The sequence below is a fragment of the Hirundo rustica genome, chromosome 2 (genome assembly GCF_015227805.2).
Source record: "Hirundo rustica isolate bHirRus1 chromosome 2, bHirRus1.pri.v3, whole genome shotgun sequence".
NCBI lineage: Eukaryota > Metazoa > Chordata > Aves > Passeriformes > Hirundinidae > Hirundo > Hirundo rustica.
In genome coordinates, this window is record NC_053451.1 from 65,638,648 (window position 1) to 65,663,773 (window position 25,126).

The following is a 25,126-nucleotide window of genomic DNA, read 5'->3' on the forward strand; positions in this document are numbered from 1 at the left end:
TGTTGTTCCTTGGAATGCTTTAGGTATGCTTGTGCACGAGGACATCAATTTGCTTTTTTATTTTTATTCCTGTTTACGTTAGGCACACCGACTCAGTTTATCCTAGTATTACGGATGATTATGCTTTGCAGTATTGAACACATATGCATACAAAACATTCTCAATTAAATGTGGCTGACACACAATATTTGTTCAGTTTAATTAGTAGAAAAATATATTATTGTTTCTGAGTTTCTAAAACCTCATACATTTTTCAAAAAGGCATTTGAAATTGCAACAATCAGTGACAGTAGCAGTCTCATTAAAGGACAGGAGATTTATGGTCTTAAATTAGAACGTAAAAATCTATACCTATTTGGGTTTTTGTCCGTAATAAAAACAAAGCTGTTTCTAAATGTCACTTCATCTGCCTGATATTGAACTCTACTTGCACCTTTCTTCAATGCTCATGTCACAAGCTCATGTGAAGGCAGAACAAAGGAAAGACGGCAAGAGAAGACTACAAGAAATTTAATACCACAGCAAATCTAACTTTCTGGAATAATTTTGGACTCATGGAAGTATGCAACTATGTTTCCTTCAAGCAGGATTCCACATTTCATGGCCTAATACTGGCCTGAGAGCAATTGCATGGAGTAAATAGACTAGGAGGTGTCTACTAGGAGCAACTTCTCCGTCTACCCTCCACCAAAAGAGACTGATTCTGTGCCTTTCACAGCACTATATGTTCCCTTATTTTTCTCTTGCCTCCCTTTGAAGGAGTCACAAAGCTGAAGGTGCTAATGAGGAAAGGCTCCACTTAACCGCACTGAATTAGCTGCTGAAATGGACTGAAAATGTGCTAGATCACCTGGAAATACTTTTCTTTTTTTCTAGTAGCATTATGGCAAGTTCTTGCATTCCTCACTTTCATGCCTCAGCTAGATGCCTAAAGCCAGACGTGTGCCTAGGTAAGGCTAAGGGCCACTATGGGCTCTTTTGTGAACACAGTGGGGAGATACATAGGAGAGAAACATCTTTCACTCTCACTTCCTTATTTAGCACTATAAAGAAAACTGACAATGCTTTTGGTCCTTGAACACACACACATTTTACCTTACTTATTGACAACACTGATAACTTTTAACAGCTCGTAGCACTTTATAGAACAAGGACTCCAACTTGTATCTTTATGAGGCTTTTCTGGTGAATCCTTTCTCTGGCTTTGTTTACAGAGCATTCTGAACATTAGTAGCTATTTTAAAAAGTTAAACTCTCAGTTATTTGTTCCCTTTTTAACTCTACCGTTGTGTAAAGCTTCTATGAAGGAAGAGAACTGGCTTCTTCAATTCTGTTTGGTTCAGTAGTCAGAAGTCGCAAATAAAATTTTCAAGAATGAAAACATTATTGCTGTTTTGTAAAAATCTTATTTAGAAGGAATCATGGATAGGTGTTGGCTTTTTCCCACGTATTGAAGAGCAACTCACATGAAGATACTGTTAATGTAAGATTTCATTAACGAAACCAAATACATTCTGATTTAAATTTTGCCAGATCATACTGAATAAATAATATAATTAAAAACTATTTTAAAACTTCAACTATTGTAGAGGTAACATAATGTTTCTTAGATGAAAGTCAAGATGGTACTTTTAATAGCTAGCAGAGCTGGCATAAATCATAAAATACTATCTTTCTGAGAGTCCAAACAACTGACATGTTATTTCCAAATATTTTGATTTAATTTAAATCACAATTATTTAAAAAGTCATGAATTGTTAATGATATAACTATCCTAAAGTATTTTCATATATTCAGTAAAACATAGTGATATCCAGTACCGTACAACAACAAAAAAATAAACATTTTCTATTATTTTATATATATCTCTTATTCTTAAAATAAAATTTTAACACATTGAATTTATTTCGAAATAACAACACATGCTCTATTTTGAAATAAGTAAGTCTTTCTAGAGATGAGTTCTTAATCCAAAACTCTACGAGACTCATGGGAACTTTTGCATTGAATGTCATAGTCTTTTTATCAATTTATTATTGCACTGAATAGTTTTTAAAAATATTTATTTATTACTAAAACTGATAATTTTTTTTTTTTTTTTTCAAGTTGTGTGTCATGGGATATGCTTGACCTTTCTGGTATTCTCCCCAGGACTGTGTGGGGTTAGTTAATCTCTTCTTCTCCAGTCTTTCAGCCCTCCATGGTGGGGGAGGAATGATCCTTAGTGTGCAGAAGTGAATGGTTACTGTAACAACACCCAAGCCTATCTCCCATACAGAGTTTCCACTAAACAAAAAGGTGTATTTTGATCACATAGACACATATATATGTATATATACATACACACACATATTTGTATATAAGTAACCTAAAAAATATTTGAGATTTGCCTGTGTGTCATGTTAGCTGTCTGCTGTAAATTACCCTGATTTTGTCCTAGTAGGTGCATTTAAAAGTGAGCAGGAAATTAGGTGTGATTACATAATTCCCTAACTATGCTTTTAATCTACCATATTAAGTTTATGAAGACCTTTATAATACTTTAGTCAAAATAAATAATTAAAAAACCCAACCCTTTAAAGAACAAATACAATCTTTCACAAGTAATTCAAAGATATGTTCAAACCTCCCTAAAAAATGGAAATAAAATTACAGCGTAGGGGACTGCATTTTATCGAAGACTTATTTTTTTACTTCTATTTGCCTAAATTTTTCACAGGAAAATTTTGAGTGCAGAATTCATTAGCAGTGTGATTCACCATCATATTTCAAGTTCTTGTGAGTCTGCAATTATTTATCAGTTACAGTACAGTACAAACATAGGCATTGAAAGATTAATAAACAAACTACTTGAACTGACTTCTTCAAAAAGGAGAAACTCTTTCTCGTATTATTTTTCTGCATCAGAAACTTCCAGAATACTCAAGAGGTAATACAGTCATATAGTACTATTTATCAGAATTCCAGCATTAAAGCAAATTACTTTCTGCTAAGTAACTTAGAAGTTAAATACATAAAAATGAACCAACCCAAAGTCCCAGAACCCAGAGAGTTTAGACACCCAACCCAGTCAGTAATAGGCATGCTTATGTTCTGGGGTATGTCCTTGGCTTGGACTGTCTCCTGAACTTTGACCTTTATCTTAGGCGATAGTATACTTCAGTAAACCTTTCATGTGGAGAATAAACAAATGCTGAGACCATTTAAATAGCATTTAAATGACTCCTGTTTTCCTTCCTTCTGCTCTTCCTTCCCAAAGATGCTTTGTTATATATGAGTAATGTAATGAGGACGCTAATCCTTTTTTCAAACAAATGGTAAAACTTAAGGAGCTCAAATGAGCTTCACTGAGCATCAAATGATCTATGTGTGAGATGTCACATTATCTCCTTGTACTAACAAAGCCAGAAGGCTATTTGATGAGCTTTAAACAGTCATTACTAAACATCTGATAACAGAAATTAAATATAATTGATTTCATAATTATGCATTTCTACAAAAAAATTATCTTTGGATTAACTTTTGCTAAAAATTAAGTCTTTATCATATATCTAACTTTGCCTTGTATACTGAGAAATGATTGAAAATTGTAGAAAAAAGAGGAAAAAAATAGTTCCTTCCCACTCTATTTTTCTGTTATTATTAACTTATACTTTCTTTTGTATTTTTCAAAATGTTTGACAGAATGATGGCTCTAGAACTAAACAATGTTTTAGTTTCATACTCTTAGATGCCTGGGGTTTTTTGTTTGTGTTTTTTTGTTTTGTTTTGTTTTTGTTTTTGTGGGGTTTTTTTTGTTTGTTTTTTGTTTTTGGTTTTTTTTTTTGTTTGTTTTGTTTTTGGGTTTTTTTTTGAGGGTGGGGACAGACTCTCTTGAAATAAACATGATAGCTCTAGCAAAGAACAAGAAATGGATAGCAGAAATATTGCAGTATCACACACTGAAGGAGTGAATCATACCTGGAAAGCAACTGCAAATATACATTTTTCAAGGTTTAAAAAATATTGAAAGTCCTATGCTTCATTCAGTTTTGCTTTGTTTTTTTAATGTATCTTTTCTAATTTTCTATTTACAATATAGTCCAGTCACAGAGGGACATGTGTAGGTTCTATGACCAGAAGTCTTCTTTTTTACTGAAAACAAATTTTGACTAGTCACAAAATGAAATCGCTAAATAAAAGGATTTATTAATTAGAAAACAATAAATTTTCTCAATAATTTGTTATTCATCCACAATTTTCTATGAAATACACAGCAATCTACTGTGGTTTAAGCTATTGCTTAAATCACTTTTGGTATCAGAGTAATAGGCAGAATCTATTAGTGTGACATCAATGGTAAGAAGACTTCTAGTCATTGTCTTACCTCTATTACAAGGAAATTAGTATAAAAATGAAATAAGAAACATGATTCATATACACCTGAATACGTAAGTTACAGTTTCAAAACTGGGTTACGAAGGAAGAAATCCTGAGCTTGCAAGTTTTAGCACGTAAAGGAATCAGTAATTATATGAATATGATATGAACAATATATACTTTTTTCCAATAAAACTTTGGTTAAGTCTCAGTGCCTTTGAAGGAACCTATCCTGTTCTTCTTCCTTTTAAAGGAAGAAGCAGCTCTTTATTGAATTAATGATCAGCTAAAAGATTGGAATTGAGAAGAATTTAAATGAATGGTCATTTTTCATACTGAAGAGATCGCCACAGAAACATCCCTGAACAATCTGTGTGCTGGGTTTATTGTTAATTATTTACCCAAGAAAAATGAGTATATAAAATTTTTATTTAAATTATTAATGTTAATCACATCTAACCTGATCATAGAGGCATAAGAAAGATTTCATACTTCTAAATGACTAATACATTTGAATGATAACAAAAGTAGATTAAATTCAGTGTTAATAACTGCAGAATCAAGGAGACTGGAGAAGAATCACCACATATGGGAGACAATAGGCTCTAAATTGGCTATTATGACTTAGAAGATAACTCTGAATTCATTGTGGAAAATTTTATTTTCTTAATAAATACAGTATACCATTTGATACTCTTTCCTTATGTTAATATATACTAGCAGCCACTTACTAAGTCCGATGTTGGAATCTTTGATCTGGCAGTTTCTGTCTTTAACTTCTCAAAAAGGTGATACGACAGTAATTTAATTTCAATCCTCTTTATTTTAGCATTCTCTTAATAAAGACCATTTTTAGTATTTTAAAATACAGCCACAGTTCCCTTTTGAGAGATTTTCAGTATGTTTATTCTGGGGGAATGGAAAACTCATCTGTTTGTGTTTGTGTCTGTATGTAATCTAGAATGCATAATGTACCACCACAGTCATATTATTTAAAAGAAGTATTACTTATAATCACCTCTTGAATCAGATAACATACATTTAAGATAATGTGGCACACACACCTGGGTGAGCATCTTATCCCTGCCGGTTATGCCTCTAAAGTCCACACTTTCCAGATGTAAAATGAAGAGTCAATTTTGTATCATTTGACTGAATCAAACCTTCTCAAAGCCCCCATGGAAATTCGTATGTAATGAAATTAGAAACAGAACCTGATTAAAGAAAAACTACACAGAACTGTACACAGAAGCTGCACAAGGTTGCAGAAATCTGGAAAACTTTTGCCTCCACAGAAAATGCACGGTAGAGACTTTATGAACACTCTTAAAGAAGACAATTCATTGTTGTCTGATTTACTTCTGGTTAAAAATTGGTAGGCTAGTTCCTGCAGACACTATACTCTAATTCCTCATTACAGCACAGTACATACTGCAGCCATTACGTGGACTTAATAGGAAAGACTGACTTGAGTAATTTGTCATGACCAGCAATTTTATTACGTTTGCAGTTTACAAAGTAGTATTTTCAAAGGACTATGACAGCAATACAGCTCAATGCTGTGGAACGAGAAGAAAAAAACAGGAGGAAAAAAAGGTAAGAGAAAAGAAAAAGGTAAGATAATTTGAGAAACTGTTTCCTTCATTCTGAATAAAAACCTCCTCCACATTAATGCTTGTCACAACTTGTGTAGTCAGTGATAAGGTGACCCATATTTGACAGTGCTGTAAACTACAGAGCAACTGGGGCATGGAAAGGAAGCAAAGAAATGACAGCTCAAAACTAAATGTCCCTCATTTCAGTCCTTGAAGCTATTTCTGAGTTGAGGATAGGAAACAAAAAAACACATTGGATAGCCATCAATCATACTAGTTAGCAACGAACATATTAATATAGTACCACCACATATAGCTTTAAGCAACTTACTCATAGCTGGAAGAACTTGGCATAAATGGACTACACCATCCAGATGTGGCCAAATACTCTTGATCTCAGGAATGATTCTTTAAGTGGACTTTCTGAAATTTTGTTGTCATTCATTATTTTTGTTTCTAATTTAGAGGAACCAATGAAGCCAAGGAAAATGGTATACTCAGTCAGAATGAAAACTCAAATGCTACTATTGAACTCCAACAATAGAATGGGGCTTGCAGACTTCATTTTGAAATGAATATCAATCATTTTCCTCTTATTTGTTTTCCTTTCAAATACTTTCTGGATGATAAAGCTCTTGCCAATGGTTATTTCAAAATGTTCTTTTCCCTGAGTGATGTTATTTTTAATTGATATCAGAAACATGCATACTAAAAACACAAAGGGTTGCAAACATTTCATATGCTTCCCTGATTGGTATTACTAAAGTAACCTTTTCCAAAGGTTATAACTAACCTTTTGATGGAATTTTTTTCTCAAAAAAATGAAGGCTGACATTGAAGCTAGTTCTTACAATATGAAATATTCACAATTACTTCAGTGCTTTTTTTCTTTGTGCAAAAGAACCCCTTTCAAAACACTCTTATTCAGCATCTTCTGCTATCTATTAAAATTTTATATCAGAGTTAAAGTTTTATAAGGCTTAAGTTTATGAAATATTAAGACAAGAGTTGAGCTTGTGATAATTTCTGTTTAAAAGACAGTATGTGTATCTACCAGAACATATAAAAATACAGATTTTATTATATTGCTGCTTTATGTATATGATTTTCTGATACTCCTTTCTCATGCTATATTTATTTTTGGTCAATGTGTAACAGAAAAAAAAAATTAAAAAGGAAAATAACCATTGAGATCCAATAAAATGAAATTGTTACAAATCTTCTTTCAAAATTTTAAATTAGCTTGTCTTGGCCAATCTCAAAATTTGATCAGGAACTACTGGTGACCAGACATCAAAAGCATTTTAGTCGATACCTGCAGCAGAACCGTCAATAGCTAGAGTCTCTGTAAGGCTGGGCCTCAATCTGAATACATTCTGTTTGAATTCAGAAATGTTTATCCAGTATTTCTCAACAGTATCACTGTATGAACTTCTTATATGCAGCTCTTAAGCACAAAATAATTCAAATAGGTGGTTCAGAAGGTGGTTCAGTAATGTGAAAAAGTTGGGAGTTTTCTTACTTCTCTGTAGGTGAAAAATATGTGTGGTGGACTAAAAATAACACTTTCAATTGCAAGAGTAACTTAACCTCTAAAATTTTCATTTCGCATTTGTTTTCCTAATTTGTAGAATTTTCGTTATAGTTTATATCATTTTCTTTAGCTGCACTGCTAAAGAAACAAAAGAAACAGTTCTTGTTTTCTATCTGTTTTAGAGCCTTCTGAGTCAAATTTTTATTCTAGTAACTTCTTTTACAGAGTATTAGATGTAATTTGAAATACTCTCCATCTATATATGAAAGACAGCAGCTAAAAAGTATTCCTTATTTCTACCTTTAAAGTAATATTTATTCTCATTTAATTCCTTCTTTTTTATCATTTTAGGTTAAGATGATAAGGCTTGGGCTGCCTTCCCAGAAATTTAGGCCCATTAGAAGAGTAAAATTCAGATTCTGCCTTGCCCCTGTCTACTCATTATTCTATCCGTGGACAATCTTTATGGAAAGATAGAATGGATAGTACAGAAATCTAAGCACTTCTTAAGCACAATCCATTCCATACTACTGTAGACATCTGATGTATGTCAGCTGAACCATGGCTTAAAGTATGTCTTTTTTCTCCATTTACTACAGAATATAGAAAGATACACCAAAATGGGTAATCTAAGTGTAAATGGCTAAAATGCATTGAGATTTACCAGCTCAATAATGATCTCACTCAAGAACTGTGATCCTGCTTCCTTCCCATCACACAGAGAATTCATCCTGTGCATTATATGCACATCGTTTTGCAGACAAGTTATACTCAAACACTGAGTACATTATGTTGACTAGATGACTACTGAACTAGGTGTCTTTCTTTTAGATTGGTAAAATTAAATTGAAGAAACAAATGTGTCACTGGAAAAACAAGGCTGAAAGAGGATCATCAAAGCTTGCTGCCCGCAGTTCTAGCAAAGAAAATCTGGAGAAGTTGTTAAATTGTTTTTGACCTAGTAACCCAATACATGAATGTGATAGCAAGAAAAGTTACAGCAGTCAGGGGAGGTTTACCAAAAATCTAATTCCTCTGGTTTGTATGCCATTTCTCTTAAATTTTCTAATTATAAAACTGAAGTAATGTTGCTTTAATCTCAGAAGTTAGTTTCTAATATAATGTAGAGATTTATAATGAAATGCCATTTGGAAAGGTCATAAAGCAGGGACAATACATAGCATGTGACAAAAGCAGAAGAATAACACCTTTTTTGCCCCATTACTCTTTAAAAAAAATAAATACTTCCTATATATAAGATCACTATGGCTCATTTCCTTTTGACACTACATCTTACTGAGTAGTTATCCGCAGTAATGGAAAACAGATGTAAATATTATGCTGATAGTAAATTATAACCTTTGATATAAGACAAATTTAGAATATTTCTTCAAAAGGCATGGAATACTTTGAAGTCCATCCATGCAAAACTTATTACTTAAGTTACTTATTACTTATCCATTCTCAATCATATAGCAAGTCTATATAAACACAGGAGACTCCAAAACCCAAAAGATTACTTAAGTGAGATAACTATTCACAGGAAAGAATTCATGTGCTCAGAAAAAGTACAAAACATAAAAACATTCATGTGCTGGCCAAATTCCCCAAAATACGATCTGTGATCTGAGAATTAATAATAAAATATATTTTCCTTCTTTTTCCGTAAATTTGAAATCCTCTCTTGAACCATTTGATAGGATTTTGAGATAAATAATTTTCCGTTATTGTAACAATGCAGTCAGAATTTTGATGATTTTATGAACCAGAATGCAAAAATTACAAAATAAAAAGTGTGGCAGTGCGAGAACTGTGTTATTAGGTTTTTATAAGAAGTTTTATGTTATAGTTCAGTTCACTGTATCCCCAGTTTTGTAACAGTCCATCCCCTTTTGAGTTTTCTGTATAACTAGGTGTTGTATGTCAGTCCTCCCACCCCTCACCTGACCTGGAACATCCCCTCTGCCCCCCTCGCTCTGGGGCAGCCTGCCTATCACTTCGGGACCCCTCCCAAGATTGCGAAATCATATGGAGAGGGCTTCAGGTGATAGGTCCCCCGGGGCGGAATTCCTTTGCCCTTGGTGTCAATGGTCAGAGGCTTGGGGGTGGGCACACCTTGTTACCCCCTGAATCCCCTGATTCGTTGTCTTGTTGTAACGCCCCCTGAACCCCTCCTCCAGTTATAAGGTGGAGGAGGGAGATTCAAACTCGCTCGCTCTCTGGCCTCTCTGGCCTGCGGTTTTGGACCAGCTGTGGGACTCCCATAGCTCGGCCTGAATAAACATCTTTTAACCTGCTAAGCTGAAAGCCATCCTTTTCTTATTGCCACTGCTGTCACAGCACTATTTAGTCCAGCTGCTGCTGAGAAGCCGAGCCAGCAGGTAAAGATAACCTGCGTGCCTACCCGAACTGGGAACATCTCGTAGCTGTGCAGATCTGAGCCAGCCAGAGGCCGGCGTCCGCCCGGTGCGGGGACAGAACCAGCTACAAAAAAGTCCTTATCAGCTCAATCCAACACATAATTTGAATAATTTAGTACTAGTCCTTGTCATTCTCCTTAGGCTTTTTAACTATCTAATTATGATCTGTGATTTTTTTTTTTTTTTTTTTTAATGAGACTGTGGTTTTTTCCATATGCCATATAGGAAGTTTTAGTAATTCTGAAAATCTTAATTATTAATTTTATTTAATACATGGTAGCAGTGGAATAACTCCTTCCTGCTAATTCTTTATAAAACCATATTTTATCACAAAAATATTCTCATGGAAAATTCATGTTCATCCCTCCTTTGTGTACAGAAAAGAAACATCAGATCTTTTTTAACTGACTCTTCCATTCACAGTGAATTGAATTAGAATTGTACACACAAGGATTATTTGTTCCTACTTTCAACACATTTTGGTTTCCATTAATTTTCAAACGAGCCTAAAGAAATTTGCTACATGGACTAATTTAATGTAATCATTTGCTATGTGGACTCATCAGACATTCTTACAGGAATTAGCATGAGATAAAGGAAATCGGGGATAGGAAGACAAAAGTTATGGCAAAAATACGCATAACCTTACAAGATTTTCTGAAATGCTGCACAGCGAAGGCAAGGCATGCAACTTATTTACATAAATGGTCATTAGGAATACCTGATTTTGACAGATAATTTGTCTTCAAATTAGATCACCTTTAGTTTGAGTTTTGATATTCTTAAAATCATCGACTGTACGTGACAAAGTTTGTGGGGGTTTGGAGCTTTTTAAAATATTTTTAGACAAAGATATCTTCCTGAAGAAAAAAACCTTTACAAAAGTGGAAAGGGAGTAATTACAACTGTTAGAATTTGTTTTCTAACAGAAAGATTGACTTTTATGGTAATAGTAAGGAATCTTAGATAAATTAAATTTCACCTGCACACAAAAGGGAATGGTATTTTTCTGAGCTCCACCACACTCTCCCCAAATGTAGTGGTTCTTTCTTCAAAAGATAAAAAAGCCAATACTGCTATCTGTATTTTCTCCAGGAAATTTTGGACTAAATAATGAAATACTCATATGTATATATAAAATCAGTACCAATCAGGGAGGAAAAAAGAGACCCATCTACTTGTTATTTAAATATGTTCAAACATACAGAGATAAAAGTTTCATTACAGTGTTGTGGCCCTGACAGCAAAGTTTGCAACAGATAGTCAAAACATTACATTTGCCAAGAGAGGCAGAAATTAGTTACTTCCAGAAATTAGCATTTTTCTGGTTTGTTTTACTATATCTACATATCTAATATCTCTATTCTGTATATCACAGAAACATACAACTACATATATTGAAATATGTAGACTCCTCAACATTTAACATGAATTTTAAAAAAAGACATACTGACATTTTTTGCTCAGTTTAGGCCATAATCATACATTTTGGAAAACTTTTAGCAGACAATGCATACACCAGAGAGAGAACCTTTCATCTGCTTGTAGCAGAATGCACAAACCATCTGTTGGATTGGGTTGTTTTTTTTCAACTTCTGTTTTCATATGCTAACATAAAAAGGTCAAACTAAGTAAAGAGTATCTTGAAGTATATTGAAGCTTTTCCTACAGTACAATAATCATGGGTGGCTCTGTTTAGACTGCACAAAAAGGCAACAGAGAAAAGCAAGCCCCTGAAAACAGATGCTATTTGACTTCACCTTGAAAAATAACATACACCTAGACACATCTCTGTTGTAAAAGAACACTTAGATTGAAGGCGGGGGGGGGGGGGGGGGGGGGGGGTGGAAGAAAAAAGGGTACTTTCCAAATTTCATTTGAGATTAATTAATCTCACAATTTTTCTAGGTTTTTGTATCCTTTTTTTAGTAATGTTTTCAAAATGCTCTTGCATCATGCACAAAGTAATTAATTTCAACAGCAGACCAAAGATTTAATAAATATCTGTATCATTTCTTAATCACCAAAAATTGGAAAGAAACCTTCCAATAAACTTCTCGTTCTGAAGTAAGCCTCTTACATTAGAGTTCATAAGAAAATGCACATTCCTTTCTTTCCTCATTACTCCCTGCCTCTTTTCTGCTACATTTCCAGTCACCACTACAAAGGAAACGGGACACTTCAGACAGAAATCTCCTTGACTAGACAACCATGTTTCATTCTATGCATTACACAGTTAATGATGTGCACTCTTTTACTATGAGAGGATGAAGACTCTTACACATTAAAAGATCTTACTTCAACTCTCAGTTTTAGTAATGTTTGAAGCCTGTCACGAAAACTTTCACGTTGGTGAGAGACACAGCACTAGCCATTACTTCATGCCATTAGCAAACCATACAAAATTGCTTTTAAGTTTTTATTTTGTATCTAATTCACTATCTGGAAGCAATAAACTTCATTGTATTTTCCGCAATATTTTTAAGATAATGTAAGTAGAAATATGACAGAGAGTGGATAATTGGGGGGGATAACAATGATGTTTGTGCACAAAAAAGAACACACTAAATTTCACATAATTAAAGAGTCACAGTTTGATGAACTAAATACACAAATTTTCATTATGTACTTAAACTTTATTTTTTTTTTTAATTAGTACTGTGGATAAATTTATTTTACTATAATATTTACTTAATGGAGATTTAGAATCTTGCCTTTAAGGACTCAGGCTCAAAATAGCTAGTTTCAGTTTATAAATCTCCCCATGCAATTAAGTTATTTTTTGCTTCAGGTTCTGTCTTAAAAAAAACCCAGCAAACTGACCAAAAAACCCCAGAAAACAAATAAACAAAACACACACACATACACCCCCCCCCCCCCCCCGCCCCCCCCATAATAGTACTGGCATTCACTTTCAATTAGTACAATTCCTTTAAACACTAAGCTTTTTAAGATAGGAGTCTGTGCATTATGTTAAATGTCCAAATGACGGGGACTGATTTGGGTTTTGCATAGTAATGACATTTGGCACACCACAGTACTCCACTGGAAGAGCAAATCACATGAAGTCATAAAACTTAAAGAGAGGGTGTACTTGAATTCTGAAAGATATATTCAATGACTGTTGTAAAAACAGAATGATAAAAACCTTTCAGTCACCATACAAAAGGTTAGATTTTTTTCAATCTTTGTCAGTCAGCATCTGCAGGCAACCTTTTCATACAAAGATACTTACTGACAGTTTGTGAGAAATTACTGAATGTGTTTCTTTCTTCAAGGCAAAAAGACTGTCATGTCTAAACATGTCATGATTGACAGAAGTTTTTCTAGTTTATTTTAATCTTATATTCCCAGATATTAAAGAGCCCACACCACTACCAGGAAATGTGTTTGGTATTTAAAAAATACAGTAACATTTCTTTTCTGTGATAATCTTTTCTTGGCATGTGTTTCCTAAAATGATAGTAACTTTTTTTTTACCTGGAATTTCTTCAAACAATCCATGCATTTCTTCATAGTTCTGGACAATACAGTAGAGATGAGGCTCTACCCAAACAGATCAGAGAATAGGAATTCTATTTTCACAGGCTATGTGTCTGTTCATCTACTACTATGATTAAATTTTAGCAGCAGTATGGAATACTTGATTCATACTTTTCTTGCTCTGCACTAAGTCCAACACTTCTGCAGAATGCTGTCGAGACATTTCATCCTACTTCACATCCCTGCTGATTATTGTTGTGACAGGATAGCAAGTTGCACTATTCCATATTCATTTTTTCAGAGGTCTCTTACTTTTTTCAAGATTACTGTGCATTTTAATTCTCTCCTATAACATATGGGAGAATCATTTAAGAGTCATTTCATTTTTCTTTTTAAGAAGCATATGCTTTACTTCATTATTTAGTCCTTATTGACTAAAATGAAAGTACTGGGTGCAAAAGAAGCATATGAAGAATTCCTACTGATACAACTACTGTTATTAATTTTGCATGTTAAGACTTTCCTCTTCAATCCCTTTTATAGTAGTTTTCATAAATTCCATTTACATCTCCGATGAATGACGTACAGAAGCATTCACTTTCATCTCTAAATTTCTATCCTCTCAAAGATTATTAATTTTCAAACAAAGGTCATTAATCTTCTAAATTAAAATACCAGTCAAGATATGCAAACACTTAATTCAGGAGGATTAATTATCATCAAATATGTTGGTGAAGTCATTGTTGATTAACAAACAATTATTAATTGAAGCTTTTGCTATTAAAAACCCAGCTTCTGAGATGTAACAGTAGTTTGAAGTCCTTATGTCTATCAACAGGAGACTAGAAATAGTTTAAAAAACTGTTCCCAGTAACTGAAAAAATTAAGTAGTTTATTCTATATTGTTTACTTTGTCTCTTCTTTCTTCTCTCTCCTTCTCTATTTTTGATCTCTCATTTACTTTGGAGTTGCTCTTACTATTGCTACTTTGAAGGGAGTATTTTTGTTCTGAATTTCAGATAATTGATACAAAATGTAGTAATCTTTGTGAATAAGTTAATAGTAAAAATTATGATGAAACAACTGACAAAAGAGAATTCAATAAATAAATAGATCACATAAAACTCTATAATAGAAATAATTTTATAAATTTAGTATTTTGGGCATTCATAAGCTATTATCATCAGAATAAAAATAGAGCAATGCATGTGGAAATTAGTAGTGGATGGAGGTACACTTATATTACAGATTCCAATTTATAAGTAGAGAAATAAGAAGGAATATGAGAAAAAAAGCAGTGAACAAGATTGGCCTGAAGGCTTGGACTGGTCATGTACCTGACTGGACTAGAACATGAAAAGAAGTTACATCTCTGTAGGCAATCGGAATCCCATCTAAGAATTGAAGGCTGAGTATCTGTAGTGCCATATATTCCTGCAAATACGGATGCAGTGGGTTTTATCATGTTTTCTCCATTCTTGCTGAAGATAAAACAGCTTCTATGCTCCGAAAGAACCTGTTCCTAGCTAGAATACAAAATAATCTCGGAAACATTAGTCTCAACAAACAACAGAACTACTCATAAGGTATGCATCCTGTCCTTTTTTCTCCTTACATATATCAACACTATTTTTAGGTATGGATTACTTGAACCATTGAAGAACCTTTAGAAAAAATTAGAAGGCAAATCAAATAGGATTCAGTCCTAGGGCCATCTTCAGCAAAGCACCTGCATGTGATTATACACATTCAGATTCAAGGATCAATTTGATTTGGTTTTGTTTTCCTTCATGAGTTTTGCACAAAGTAAATCTACACAGCAGCAAAAAGACAGCAAGGTCAAAACAATGCTGCTTTTTCCATATGGTTAGAGTGAGAGGAAGGATGAAAACAGATGACAGGAAAATACAAATGTTACAAAAGGTTGAATATTTTAATATTGATGAAACATAGTCAGAGAGAAAACTTGACTGATACAGTTAAAAAAAGAATGAGCTGCAGATGATGTGTTCCATTAATTATACCCTGCTACTTAATAAAAAATAAGAAAATCATTGTCTTATTAAACTTGGAAAATCAATCTCCTGTAATAAAGATTGGTTTAGATTCAAGAAATAATTTTTAAGTTTTGAAAAGATATTTCCATCTCTCAAGAGATAATGGCAAACACTAAAATATAAAACCTCTTATTTTCAATTTTACATAATCTTATATGTTTTATTTCTAACATTCCATTTTAATATAGTAAATTGAAGTCCAAACTTTGGAATACACATCACATTGAACCAAGTCTTAATTCTCCCTGTGTATTTCTGTTGGTTCATTTCTGAGAATTAAATACTCACAATTTATTTTCCATTTTATCTCATTAATTAAAGCCACTATTTTTCATGGGTCAAGCAGAACAGATGAAATTCCACATAAAGTAGTGAAAATGGAAATCAAGAGATAAGATATGCCTGAGTAAGTGAAAGAATGGATTCAGGATTTTAATTGGTAGGAAAGGTCTATGTGACAGCCAAAATGTGGCAGGGGGATATACAGTAAAGGACTGAAGAGTGAAGAAATAGAAGGTATGATTACAAATGTGGTTTGGAAAACCAGGCTACTCATGATAATCAGCTCTGATGCCTTGAATTTATATCATTATGACTATAGACTGTAACACTGGTCTAAACTAACAGCAATCCTCAGCATATCCAGTACAAATATTCAAGACTTCAGCTGGAAATAGAAAATATGTAAAGAACAGTGTGACAAAAACTTGAAGTATGTATCAAAACTTCCAGGTAAATTTCAACATGAATTTTGGAGAAACTCTCTTTCTTTTGTTTTGCAGAAAAATGTTTTCACTTAAAAGACTATTTTTAAAGTGTAAGTGATTATAATGTTTTAACCTGATATTACAGTTAAAATTAACATTTTCAGAAATTTTGAAATAAAAGATTTAAATACTAATGGAAAATTATCTAAACAAAATTATAAGCTTTACTAAAACTCTTACCAAAAAATCATAATATTTTAGTATTTTGGATCTGTATTTGAATTAAATTATTGGTAAGTTATGACTTTTTAAAATAAAAATCAGAAATTTTAGATACTGTTAAAATTAATTTTTTGTTAAAGTTTACATTTGGGGATTTGGGGGATTTTTTTTATTTTTTTTCAGTATTACTATGTATGATTTCACAGTTACTTACCCTTCTGAGGAAGCTGCAGCAGTTCTCAACTTTTTACAGGACAAATTTCCTTTCTGAAATTTTTAGTAATGTCTAGTTCTTTCCCTAGTGCAAATAGTTCACTTTAGGTCATCAATTCTGTATTCTAAAAGATTGTTCTAACACCAGGAAATCTGTATGCTAGGAAATTCTGCCAAAACATTATAGCATAACATTTAAGGAGCAGTTGTCACATAAAAAATGCAAGGTAAGAAAAGAAAGAGCAAACTCTTAAAATGTTTCCAACAGGGTATAAAAAAAAAAGTGTGACAAGTATGAGAAGTAGCTGCTAGAAAGCAATGATCATGTGTTAAGAGTATGTTTATCTATATGTATCAGCAGCATTCTTATGAATTTAACAGATTCCAGCAATATGCTCTAATTTTTTTCCATATGCAATATTTAAATGAACTTCACTGCTCACAAAAATATTATAGAGGAATCAGCTATAATTTATTTGTTAAAAACTCTATAAATTATATACATATATGCACTTTTAATATATGTAAATCTTATGATGTTTGTATTAAAAGAGAAATGCAGATGACACATATTTATTCACATATATAGACTTAAATAGGTCCCTAATATTATTATTTCAGAAATGGTTTTATTCAGGAAAAAAAATTACATTCAAGCCAACAGTATTTCTGCAGACTTATCTATAAAGATTCACCATCAACTGAATTTTCAAGATGGCTATTCTCTGTTCTTGCTTTTACTTTGACTATGAAAAGGTTGAAAAGCATTTCCCTTTTGTAATGTTCTTTGATGTTACCCTTAAGAGGTCCATAGTTTTAGAGGTATTCCACTGACTCTGTCACTCCCAGTGCAACTGATATTTTCATTGCCAAATCTCTTCTTAATGTTGCAAAACAGTGCAAGATCAGTCCAGAGGAAAAAAAGAATTGCTGCTTTTGTCAATATTGAAAGTACATAGGAAACAACAAACAAAAAAAGGGTCAAGTCCTTTGCTTCCTAGTGTGTTTAATGGGCTGATGTTTTCAACCAGCATCCATACTTTTATTGAGATGAGTCATACGCTTTTTACTAACACTGTGAAAATATAATAGAGTCAATTAATTCTATCCTTTTATTCTATCTTTTTAAACAGTTTGAATTCGCAATGTAGACTTCAAATGATGTTCTTTTTATCAAATTTAATTGAACATTAAACATTTAAATTGAACATTTGAACCTAACTAGCCACTTTAGACTACTGTTACATTCAATGAAGAGAAATAGGGAAATCTGAAAGATAATTCACCTCATTCAAAAATGTGCATCTAAGAAAAAGATGAGATAAGAGAAGATAAATCCCCATCAGAGACTGAACGAGTTAGTCAAACTGAAGTGTCTTGCTGACCCATTAAACACAGAAAATAGTACCATCAACTTGGCAGCAGGTGATGAAACAAATCAGAGAACAAAGTAAAATACGGAGCTGAGGTAAAAACATAGGAATGGGAATGCTATTAGGATTTTATTAAAAATTACAAAGGAGATAAGGGAAGGTTTAAATGATACTGAAATTCAAGAAATATGAAATAATTAGTGAGAAACAGGAGAATGAGAGGTCCAGAAAGCTGTTAATGAACCAGGGGAAATCTGACTTTACTTTTGGAAGTATCTAGGACAAGACACAGGCAGAAAGTAACCTGGTAAGTAAATCAGTGAGGCAGATGGTAAGAGAAGTTGGTAAAACCAAGTAATGATTTCTGGGTAAGGAACCCAGGATTTGAAGAAGGCAGTTGGGAATCCTTTGAGACAGTGGAAAGAAGGAAAAACAGCAAGAAGGCCCACCAGAATGCATATCCAATACAAAACCAAAACAAAAACCAAACCAAACCAAAACAAAAAAAAGGATGTAACAAAAGACGATACGTTTGGGAGCACCAAGAGGAAAGTTATATGAATCTTTGCTTGTCACTAGAATCCCAAATGTAGCAGAAGACTCTAAAGACTTGTGATATCTTCAGCTGTTGAATTCCTCAATCTTTCTGCAGAGGAAGTACACAATCACCATTGTAATTACCTACATACAAATTAAGACCTTTCTTTCAATGTCAGTTATTCTATCAATTCAACTGGCAATGGAATACACAGTGAATCCTCAAGTTTCAGTTCTGCACTAAAGCGATGGACAGAAGAAATGACAGCATATGAAGTGAATTGTGTGTTCTGCTTCTTTCATTAAAAACCAAACCAAAACAAACAGCTAAGTTCTAGAAATGCTGTTCTACAAGTACCAAAGCCAGTTTTTATAGTCAGGAAATTCTACACCTAGATTCTCCTTGTAACTCATCTAATTCCCTATACGTATATACGTACAATCTTCAGATATGTGATCTTGCATTATTTTTATCACCTGATTCTTCTGCATCCCATGAACAGAGCATAGCTCCTCTGAGAATGAATAAAAGCTCTGGAGAAGAAAGGTCTGTGGTCTGTGTTGTGCAGGAACCCTGACTCTTTTGTTGTGAAAGTTAAAAGTATGAATATAAAAGCATGCAAGTTATATAACCATTTTTAGAGGTTTCATAATCAAGTTGAAAAACTGGCTAATGAAAAAAAAAAAAAAAAAAAAGAAAAAAAAAATTGTCTTCTGATCCCATAACCTAGAAAGTCAGAATTGTATGACCTATATTCCACCCCAAGCATTAAATTACTTTCTTAACAAAGCAGTTTATATGACATAGTATAAAAACATAAGCAGCTATTAATTTGACTTCTTTAGTATCTAATTTTAGGATCTGGTTATCACAGCAGAAGCTATGGTTCAAATGTGGACAGCACTCCAGAAAGGCCACAGTTGTGATTAGTTGTAAAAATACTTGAAGTTGTGAGAGCCCACAGGGTAGACTAAGATATAGAAAGGTATCTTGATTCTCCTCTTCTTGTAAGTTCAGGTACGAAGACGAAAGCTGTAAACAGGAAACTTCATTTACTTAGAAACCAGAGACAAGAATCCTCTCATGAGATTAGGTACACTTACAACAGTACTCGAAGTAGTCAAGTAGCAAATTTTTATGACAATTTCATCTGCATTTTCTAAAATGGTCAAAATATTTTCTCATTAAATTAGAAAGCTGCATTAAGAATGCTGCTCAATCTGACAAGTTTCAAATTCGTAACTTTCTACAGCAGCACGCCAACCACAACGTTGTAGGTTGCTAGGTGAAAAGGAAGACTCAGAAGTGGGCAAAAGCATCAAAATGCAGGATTTGCGGGTTCAGAACAGAAAAATACAAAAGAAATGCTTATACAAAGCTTTGATCATATAGTTTATGCATTCACATTTTTATGTTCCTGATTCTATGCTGATGATAACAATTTATTTTAAATAAATAATTTTGACACAGAGACTTCCAAACTAAATTTCTCAGTTAATGTTTTAACTAGAAAATCATTCTCTTGCTCATTAACCTTTTGGGTTCCCATTAATAGTGAACTTTTTACTTCCCATTGACAAACTCAACAGTAACACAGTAAAATGCCTTCCTCATTACTTTTGTAGTAACTCAACATTTCAGCATGAAACTCTGTTGCGTGAAGAAGGCACAGTACTCAATCCTTCTGCTTCTTGCATTAAAGTACACTATTAGACAGTATCTAATGGTGGGAAGATTTGCCATCTTCTTCCAGAAGCTGTATTTTCAAATTCTTCTATGTTTTATGAAAGACTTCTGCATTGTCAGTGCTTGCTTTACATGGGTTAGGCATATCTGGCATATTCTTCTTGGAACAGTCTCTTAAAATGTTAATTGAATCCTGTGTTCTCCATTCCTCATGCACACAACCAAAGGAGTCTGGGACTGATTTGCAGATGGGCTCATCATTTATGGGTGCAGCTGAGAACAGAGAAAGTAGTGGGAGAAAGTGCTATATGCTCTGAAACCAATCAATTCAACATTTGGTTTTTTTCTTTTATCTCTCTTTCTGGCTTTCCCCTCCACTGTAAAACAGGGCTGCTGTAAAAATAAACCTGTTACTAGTTTGTGAGGCACATACTGAGTGTAGTGGTGAACAGTGCCAAGGGCTCATGAGGAATTACATCTTCATAGGATTTGAACAGTGTAAGGCAAGTAAAACATGCTACCACACACTCAAAAAGGAGGGATTAAAATACAAACTCTTTGCCTTTTGAGTGAATCCTATTCGTTGGGCATTGATTAACATGTCACCTGAAAAGAGCCACCATGATCATATAAAATCTCCATTATTACGTTTGAGACTCTGATGGATGCATCACTGTATAAAGATAAAATCTTTACACTGGTATTTTCAAGCATTTTGTGGCTGATTTGTAAATCTTAATTATACAGACTTTTTTCCCTAAATTTTGTCTTAGGAAATGAAGACCAAAAAACAAACAAACAACAATAACAAAAAAAAAAACTTTAAATATCCACTGCATCTATTGACAATTTTGTCATGCCAGCTCTAAACCAATTTGATATGCGTATTTCCAAGCAATTTCAAGCAATCAGACTAACACCAACTGTTAACTGTAAAGCTTTTTTTTTTTTCTTTTTACAGATAAAATATGCAAAAAATACACAACAGGTATTTATAACATGCCCTATCTAACCTTTCAGTCTTCTTAATGCCATTATGACTATAACTAACCACATAACTTTACTTACGCACAGATGTACTGAACAATTGACATGACGGGATGTTCTTCAGAAACATGCAAAAAACCCAAATCAGTAAAGTAGAATGTATTTATTATTACACAACCATAATCTCTCATTAAATAAATCCCACAATATCCAACAGAACACTAAAATTAAAACCAAGTATTCAAGATCCTCCAGCTTAGTGTTTTGCTTAGATATAGAAACAGTAACTAAAACTCCACCAAAAAAACAAACCCAGCTGAGCTGAAAAAGGATACAAAATTCAAAATTCATGTACCAAACTGAGGAGACCAACTGGAAAAAAAAAAAAAAAAAGAAAAAGAAACTAAAAACAAACAAAATCCCCAAACAAGAATCCAACCAAAATTCTTTTGGAAATACAAGGAAACCAAGTAGACACTAAAAAAAAAGAGTAATTTTTACTTGTACATATATGTCAATAGCAGAAAAAAAACATTTATGAAAAGATTTATCTCTACAGAATGAGTGATACATAACTTTACAGGGCATTAGAAGATTGTTGGATCATAGAACTTTCAGGCACAGAACTGCCATTTTTGCAGCACTTGACCACCTCTTGACATAACACACAAAGTTTGTAGCGGCAGATGAAAGGTTCTTTCAATGAGAAACAGAAAGTCAAGCCTTAGACTCTAAAACGATCTTAAACATTTTCATACCTCAAAAGACGGCATTCTCATTAATAATAAAATCACATCTCCTGACATAGCTATTTTAAATCTGAACAAATCTGAGCATATTTCTTCAAAAGGACTACAAGCTACTGATGACTAGATGTGTTGTTTCAGTAGCAATGAATGAAGAACATGGAATAAATGGATTATGAAAATCAAGAGCAGTAAGTGCAGTAATCAGACACTTAATGTTACAAAGTACACATATTCTATCAAGTCAACTCTTATGGACAAATCAAGCGATGCCGTTAAAACTCAGGTCTGTTAGTCAGCAGATCTCTACAGAATCCCAGATCAGTGACACACCTAGGTGAAAAGTCTATAGAATGAAACTACATTTGTAATAGTTTTTAACCTCTCCCATCCCCTCTTTAAAAACCTTGAAGATATCATTTTAGGGTTGGTGTTTTACCTGTCTTTGTAGTGTATCTGATAACAATTTGAACTGAATCCTAGGCCAAGCACCTTTTTGTTGCTCTGAGCAACTTCCAATGTTCATAAAAACTTCAGTATTGCTTTTGCTTTAAAAATATGCCCTATGTCACTTAGCAGCTATCTCACCTGTTTAAATTATGTAGTTCCTTTGAAATCAACCATGCTAACTAACAAAACAATAAGAGATTTAAGGAGAGAATATATGCTTTAGGGCTCCCTGAAAAGGTAAAACATACTTAAAGTTACACACACATATATTTACCTACAGCTGTACTAATCCAAACATATGCTCAGTGCTGTCCTTTCATGTCATAAAATATTTAATACTATATGCTTTACTTTCAATATGAAAAAACAAACAAACAAAAAATTTCTTTCATTACTTTTCATGTGTAGAAACAGAAAAGTACATTTCTCTCCATAGGAAAAAAAAAAAAAAAAAAAGAAAAAAAAAAAGACAAGAGAAATTAAAATGAAGTAAACTTACTATGGAGAGGCAGGGGCAAGCAGAGTTAAATCAATGAATCATTTTACCCTTAGGACTATCTGTATCAGAGTTTTTTCTGAAAGCTCTCTGTTAGCTACATTTCCTTCTTCAGATTATTTTAATTTCTGTTTCAGCTAGGGGTGAGAAGGGCAGGGAATGAAGAGGAAAATTGATTCAACATTAATGCATTTTTATCAAACACAAGAATCTGGATATGTCTTTCTTGTTCTTGCATCCTCTAAGGTGTCACTCTGTTGATGACTAGTAAAATTCTTATAAGTCGTATTTTTCTCTGAGGTAGGCTGTAAGACCGAGTTTCAGGAAAACGGATACTTTTACTTTCGAGCTTTCACCTGTCATCCCACTACTCAGAACAACATTACCTCCTGCTACCGTTTTAATAAACTTCTGAGAAAGTTTGGGTAGAGACGATCCCCAGCGCGGAGCGCCGGCTTTGAGGGGCGCCTGTTCTCGGGCCAGCCCTCGGGCAGGGGCAGCCCAGGAGCGGGGGCGGAGGTGGGGACAGGAACAGGTCAGGAACAGGAGCAGGGACAGGTCAGAGGCAGCCGCAGGCCAGGAACAAGGAAAAGGCCAGGGGCAGGCCAAGCGCAGCATCTCTAGTGCGCGGCACCTTGACCATGAAGCTGGCCGGTCTCTGCCGGGACTCTCGGAAGCCCTCCAGCCGCCTTTCCCTCCCCCTCCAAAACCTACCAGTTCAAACGAGGAATCGTCCCGTCCCCAGACACTCACCCTCCCGCAACAATGCCCGCACACCGCCCCTCCACTGCCCCCCGCGATGACCCCACGGACCCGACCGCGCCCGCCGCGCAGGTGGCGCCGGAGCGGCCGCGCTCCCCTACCTGTGCCCGCCTCCGTCACCTGTTGCCCGGCTGCCTCCATCGGCGCAGCCCCCCGGCGCCTCCTCCCGCTCCGGCGGCGCCAGGGGCTTCTCGGGCTCGCGGGCCACCTCCATCCCGCCGGGCACCGCCTCCTCCTCCTCCTCCAGGGACTCCACGTAGAAGACGGTGCGGGGCGGCGGCGGTCCCGGGCCGTGCCCCGTGGCCGGCCGGCCGCCGGCGGGCAGCAGCGTCCCGTTGGGCGGGCTGGCCGTGGTGGTCGCCGAGGAGGAGGCGGAGGAGGCGGATTTCTTCCAGAAGACGCCGTTGCCTCTCTCCTGGCTCTTCAGCAGGCGGCTCTGGCTCGGTCCCCAGTGCTCGAAGCTGCTGTCGGGCGGCAGGCAGCCTCCCCCCGCCGGGCCGCCCGCCGGCGAGGGGTGGCTGAACAGTTTCCAGCGGAGGCGCAGGATATGCTTCACGTCGAAGTCTTTCCTGCCGGAGCCGGACATGGTGCCGCGGCGGGCGGGGGACGGGCGCGGGCTGAGGCGGGACTCACGGCGGCCAGGCAGGGCCAGGCAGGGCCGGGCGGCGGCGGCAGCGCGGAGCGGAGCGGCCCCGCTCCGGCAGCGGCGGCGGCCGCGGCTCCTCCGGGAAGCGCTGGGCTTGTAGGGCGAGGAGTGGCAGCCGCCGGGCGGAGAGAGATGCGCGCACACACCAGTGCGGAGAGAGAGAGAGAAAGAGGAGGGATGGAGCGATGCACAGAGCCCAGAGGAGGTAGAGACAGCCAGCAGGAACGGGAGAAAGAGGGAGAGGTGCCCAGAGCTGACGAGCACTGCACGGTGATCAGTGGAAAGGGGAGGAGAGAGAGGCAGAAATGAGAGGCATCTCTCAGGGGAGACGGACACTTGCGAGGGAAGAGCGGGTGAAGGAGGCTGCGACGACGCGCTAATCTGATCAACGGGGGAGCGAGCTACAGCCCTGAGAGGAGCAGCGGCAGCAGCAGCCACAGCGGGAGGCAGGTGGCACCTCCTCAGTCTCTAAGAGCTCTGTAACCGAGTGCAGACAGAGAGGAAAAAGTCACCTGGAAGCCTCTCTCCACCTCCCGCCTTCCCATCCCGTTTCTCTGGGGAGTCCCATGCCTGTCGTTATCTGGGATGGCAAAGCCTGGGAGCTGGCACAGAAGGAAATCGAGGCTCCTTTATATGCATTGTACGTAGGAGGGAGGGAAAAAAAATAATAAAAAAAATCCTGCCCGTGAGGCTGTCAAGGTCCTCAGTATACAATTTTCCGTCTCTCTCGGCGCCTCTCACCAAGCCGCCCCCTCCCCTTCCATGTGACGCAGATGTGCTCTGGGGCCGTCAGCGTGAAGAGACTGGGGAAAAAAGAGATGCTTCAGGCTTCATCGTGCAAGTAAGTCGGCA

General features: G+C 35.8%; 1 protein-coding gene across 1 annotated transcript in view; it reads right to left on the reverse strand.

The window, feature by feature from the left end:
- KLHL1 (kelch like family member 1) overlaps positions 1-24,220 on the reverse strand; it is a 201,556-nt gene extending 177,336 nt beyond the window's left edge. The window contains exon 1 of the mRNA XM_040056778.2: positions 23,730-24,220. Within this exon, the coding sequence (XP_039912712.1) occupies positions 23,730-24,214 (485 nt within the window). The 5' untranslated portion in view covers positions 24,215-24,220. The remainder of the gene's footprint in view (positions 1-23,729) is intronic.
- Positions 24,221-25,126: the final 906 nt, after the last annotated feature.